At 39.7% G+C, this 6,091-nt stretch overlaps 1 protein-coding gene across 1 annotated transcript in view; it reads right to left on the reverse strand.

The window, feature by feature from the left end:
* Positions 1–6,091, reverse strand: part of LOC101847055 (SCO-spondin) — a gene marked incomplete in the record, with an annotated part of 51,932 nt that overhangs the window by 40,528 nt on the left and 5,313 nt on the right. Inside the window, 1 exon segment of the mRNA XM_013085417.2 lies at positions 921–1,104. Within this exon segment, the coding sequence (XP_012940871.1) occupies positions 921–1,104 (184 nt within the window).

Raw genomic sequence — 6,091 nt, forward strand, 5'->3', positions numbered from 1 at the left:
TATCTATCTATCTATCTATCTATCTATCTATCTATCTATCTATCTATCTATCTATCTATCTATCTATCTATCTATCTATCTATCTATCTATCTATCTATACAGTCGTGTGAAAGTAGACAGAAGAATATCTATGCATAGAGTCGTGCGGTTGCAGAGCGAAGAATGTCAGTCTTGACGGAGTCTTGAGAAAGCAGAACGATTAATACAACTTAACATAATTTCAATTTCCAAACCTCTCTCACTCCCACATACAGACATGCAAAAATGACGTACATACAAAAAAGCAGACATACAGACATGTAACAGACATACACACATATTATAAAACTAGACAGACATGTAGAACAGACGTAGAGACATGCAAAACAAACTATAGGACGTACAAAACAAGCATACGGAACAGACTCACAGACCTATATACACCCTCTACAGACACATACAAGTAGCTTACTAATGTTGAGACAGTGGTTCGCCAACCAGATAATATAATCATGATCTTCTTGTGCGGTTGTAGTGCGCCACTTGTTGGTCCTACTTTTCTTTTATTTCACTCTGTTCTTTTGTCAGTCTTAATGTTTCCCAACATTGTAATATGGCCATTAAAGTGTCCACTTGCGTCTCTCTACTCAAACAAACAAACAAACAAAAAAGTCTAATAAACACTGAGTAAAAAATTAACAAACAAACAAACAAACAATCAACCAACCAACCAACCATCCCACAAACCAACACTTTTCAGCGTTACAAATACTCACTTTCTGCTTCATCCCCTTCTACTTTCCCTTTTCTTCCCTCTTCTTTCCTCTGCCCCTTCTCCTCCTTCTTGCTCTTCTTGTCCCTTCACAACAACACACAACAAACAAACAATCAAACATTCAAACAAACAAGCACACCGTTCTTAAGCGTTAAAAATACTCACCCTTATTCTTCCTGCCTTTCCTCTTCCCCTTGCCTTTCCTCTTCTTTCCTTTGCCCTTCCTCCTCTTCTTGTTCTTCTTTCCCTTCTTCTTTTTCTCCGTCGGGGCTGGTTGATCGCCCATCATGATGTCATTGTCTTTCTCGAAATCGACATCGGTCTTCGTGCTGATGTTTCCCTCCAGAAGCTGAAAGACAGAAAGAAAAGAAAAGATTTTAAAGATAAAACAGAAATAAAGAAAAGAGAAAAAAACAGAAATAGGGGGCCTCCCAACAATATAAATTGTGTCTCGACGCAGTGGAATCTAATGTTGAGACAATCGGGCGCTCGTCAAATTTGGGCCTTATGGGGTCATTCGTATTATCTTTACACCTCTTCGTTCGTCAAAATATCCATTTATCATAAATAGACGTTGCGATATTTTCAATCAAAGGACTCGGGGGTCGCCTGGTGTCAGAGGTAAAGTAGCAAGAATATGGCCCACAAAGTTTGGTTACTTCCAAAGCTTTCTCGCTCTCACCTTTTCTCTCTCCCTCTCCACCCCACCCCCCTTCTTCCCCACTTCTGTCTCTTTCTGTCTCTCTCTGTGTCTCTCTCTCAATCTCTGTCTCTCACTCGATCTCTTTCTCCTTTTTCATCACAACATCTCTATGTCTCCTCCCCCCCCCCCCACACACACACTCTCTCTCTCCGTTTCTATCGTTTTCCTTCTCCTCCTCTCTCGTCCCTCCTCTCTCTCTCTCTCTCTCTCTCTCTCTCTCCCTCTCTCTCTCTTTCTCTCTCTCTCTCTCTCTCTCTCTCTCCCTCTCTCTCTTTCTCTCTCTCTCTCTCTCTCTCTCTCTCTCTCTCTCTCTCTCTCTCTCTCTCTCTCTCTCTCTCTCTCCCTGTCTGTCTCTTTCTCACTCTCTTCAATGTGAAGAACATACTCCGAGTACAGTGACGTCGTATAATTCAGAAGACATTCACCTTCACAAAATTTAATTTCACAAACGTGTTGAAATCAGGTGCTCGTTAAAATTAAGAAATTGACATTTTTCTGCACGTTTAGTAATTTCAATCGAATATTGTTTTCGGCTCAGCACCTTTTAGGTCCATTTAAAACACATTCCTTTCTGATCTGATTTTAACTTTTAAACGTTGATCACAGGGCGTAGATTTGTAAGTTTCCAAAGACATCCAAGTTTTGGTATTCAACAAACTTTGGCGCCCCATTTCCTCGCTAATTTATACCTCTGACTTCTCTTTCAAGACAGATGAAACCTTAAAATCCTAAAAAAAGCAAATAAACAGGCTTTAAGATTATACCAATAACCAATTACGTCCAAAAATAGACGAGCTCCTGAATCCTAAGCGTCGTGGCACGAATTACAGGGTGGTCCAAGAAGAAAAAAAAACGGTACAACTTTTTTGTTTGTTAATATTTTCCTCTACACTAAAGTTTTTCATTTCAAATTTGTACACAACATTTGGAAGTAAAAAAGTTGACTGATATTCATTTTAGATAAATCCACCAAATAGATTTACTCTACGTGGCGCCTACAAAAACAACCTATTTTCTGCTATATCCCCATTTTTGCAGCATGCCGCATTATTCCGCATTAGGCCTATCACTAAAAATCCCAACGATAAGGCCGTATTGCAAACTACAGTAGTCTAGCACGCCAGCAGAGGTTTGCAGAACATTTCCCTCAAGTTTCCTTTGCCTGCTGAGATTATGGTTAAGATTAGCAAAGAGAAGAGAGCTTTTTATATTGAACATTTCTTCATCACCAACTCCTTTAGTAAGTTTCGCCCAGGGTACGGAAATAATGTTAAGGTTTCATTTAAGGCCTTCTTTGATATCAAAGGTGGAAATGGTCCATCACTTAGGACATGTAGAGAGTCAGAACTAAACATAACCAGAAATAACGACCACTTCATGTCAAATACACATCGTTCGCACTCCTTTAAAAGTCACCAAGGAGCAGAATTCAGTAGAAGAGCCCTTTGAGATATCTGTCTGTAGACGTTGTCTGCAGCAATGACATCCCTACATTTCAACAATCCGCATTCTCAAGGCAGATCTTCATCTTTGACTGTACCATTTTCTCGTTCGCAAAGCTATCAGTGGACAGCAAAGTGTTCATGATACCTCGATTGTCTTCAAAGGCGTGAACATCTCCTCTATGACATTCTGTTCCTTGGCAAAACCCGTACGTACATTTCAGGTCATGATATATCAACCCACAAATGCTGTCTATTTGGGCAACCTCGATTCAACCCCCCCCCCTTTCCCCTTATATTATTGTCTCTGGAAACAGCTCCATACTGTAAGGTGTACAGTATGTGTGGCTTTGAGTACTCATAGTTGAGTGGATTCTTGTGTTTGGCACCACTGAGCATTATGAACGACGCGTTAAAAGGTGTAGAGTCCAAAGGAGGACATATAAAACATTGGTTCTCGGAATTCCAGAATTTAAACAATATTATTTTAACTCTGTGGGAAAAAAGAAATATTATTTAAAGGTTGCAGGGATTGAAAGATTGGATTTTGAAAATTAAAGGAAAGGAAAAAACAAACCAATCATTTCATGATTTTCTTATAAGATCTTTTAAATTGGTGCATTTCGCATTCATAGGTTGTTTTTATAAACGCCGCTTTCGTTTTCGAAAATAAGTTTCTTCTTGGTCGGTTTTACATCGAACAAATTCTTTTTGAATGAATCATATCTGTTCCAAACTATAACATTCTAGTATAATTTGTGTTTTTTTGTGCCAGATATTTAGAAAAAAAAAGTTGTACAGTTGTTTTTGGTTCCCCCTGTATTTGACACAAAAACAAGCCCTCGCAATGAAGCCGCAGCAGCCTCTCAAAACCTCAATGACTTGGGAAATGTTAGGCGCAAAAAAGCTGCTTTTGTTTGCAAAAAGGACAAAAAAAGGCAGACAACAAAAAGGAATGGATTACTATGATCGTCAATGTCTGCTCTAAACCTGACAGCTAAAGAAGCAGTTCCAAATTATTCATGTGTGACGTAACAGTCTCAGGACAGATTTACCCGAGAATGTTTCTGAGTGTTCTCTAGTCTGCTGCTGGGGTAATGATTGTTGTTAAATGCTTAGAGGATGCTGTAGAGCGTGGATATATGCTATATAAAAGTATTTCTTCTTCTTCTTCTTCTTCTTCTTCTTCTTCTTCTTCTTCTTCTTCTTCTTTTAACTATTATAATTATTTCTCTCCACAGACGGCTTTGATGTGCCAGGAAATCATTTCGGTTGATAAGTATGGCCTCAGATCAAGAGGGAAAGCACAGCTTTTGTTTTTGGGGAATGATCCCAAAAAACGAGCTCTGGCTTATGGTTCCCAATCTTACGCTATCCTAGCATAACGAAGCTCTATCTGCTCACTACCTAGTTTTGAGAAATTTGACATGACTTATTTTGAGTTTCACAACACGTCAAATAGTTTCACATAAAATTCTTTGAATATCTTGATAACGACCAGGAATAACCTCACGATTTTGGTAAAGAAGGCGTAACATTTGGTTTCCGACCTTATGGTTTAGTAACTCAAATCTGCCAAACATGTCAGGCGAAACTTTGTTTCTCTAAGGTTGCGATAGGGAAGACTTGTTGGATCATGTGCATCGAGCATAGGGGGACATTGTTTGGAGGGGGACTTAAAGGCGAGAAAGTTGGAGTAGCCTTTATAGTAGCGCGTGGTTACAATCAAGAGCAGACTTAAGGATAGGCGCTCTCGTGGTATAGAGGTAACTGTGTTTGCCTCTTATTCAATAGGTCCAGAATTCGAAACCTCACAACAAAGGAAAATACATTTCTTCTTTAAAACGTTCTTTAACGTGCCCTTTCCTGCTGTCTACTAACCATGTTCTATCGCTTGCTTCCGTCTCCACTCTCTGCTGACTCCTCACTCCCCTTTGCCCCTCCTCTGGGCCCCTGACTCTTTCTGCATCCATTCTACTGCTACTCCTTTGCTCCTTCTTACTGATATCTTTACATCCCTGATCTTATCCTCCTCGGATAAGGGAGAAGAATCTCGGAGGTCCCGTGTGCAAGTTGAGCACGTTATAGATCCCCTGTGATCCTAAATTCGATGAGAATAGGCTTCGGCCGCCACCCACATGAAATTCAAAATTCCCACTAAACTTAAAATTTTAATGTTTAGTGTGTTCCGGGCGCTCATATGACCTTGTGCCTAAAACACTTACCAAAAAAAAGTAGACTTTAGGATTGTCGGTACTGTAATCGAGGACGCTTTATAAAGAGTGTTTGATTAGGTCTACGGTCAAGGTTTAAGGTTATAGTCAGTATGAAGAACTCGGTGGGAAGATGTGTTTTTCACAATGTCTTTAAGTGTGTTGGGTCAGGGTCTTAGGGTCCTCTATAATAGTTTGAAAAGAGGTGTATTTTGGTTAATGTAAAACGTTTACGATCATTAAAAAAATTTGAGGAACGTTTTCGTGGAACACACAAAACACCACGATCCTTTATTGGCCGTCGAGCTAGACGCTCAGAGTATAACATGCGTATAGTTCTGGATGTAAGTAGTGCAAGATACAGATAGTACAAGATACAGATAGTACAAGATACAGATAGTATAAGATGTAGATAGTACAAGATACAGATAGTATAAGATGCAGATTGGACAAGATACAGATAGTATAAGATGTAGATTGGACAAGATACAGATAGTACAAGATACAGAGAGTACAAGATACAGATAGTACAAGATGTAGATAGTACAAGATGTAGATAGTACAAGATACAGATAGTACAAGATGTAGATTGGACAAGATACAGATAGTATAAGAGCGTATTGTCCTCGGGCCATGGTTTGCCCACCCCCACCCCCTTACCTATATTGTTTTAAACCGTTGCATAGAGGAGCGTTTAAGGTTTCTGTCATATGAAATAGACAGTGAATAGGTTTGTGGTTACAGTCGAACGTTAACGAATATGTATTAGTCTCGATATTATGACTGCGTTCAGTGTGTTCCCATGTTTGTGTGTGTGTGTGTGTGTGTGTGTGTGTGTGTGTGTGTGTGTGTGTGCATGTGTGAATGTGTGTGTGTTTGTGTGTGCGTGTGTGTACATGCGTGCGTGCGTGCGTGTGTGTGTATATGTGTGTGTATGTGTGTGTGAGTGTGTGTGTGTGTCTATGTTTGTGTTTGAAA

The sequence above is a fragment of the Aplysia californica genome, unplaced genomic scaffold (assembly GCF_000002075.1).
Source record: "Aplysia californica isolate F4 #8 unplaced genomic scaffold, AplCal3.0 scaffold00372, whole genome shotgun sequence".
Lineage (NCBI taxonomy): Eukaryota > Metazoa > Mollusca > Gastropoda > Aplysiida > Aplysiidae > Aplysia > Aplysia californica.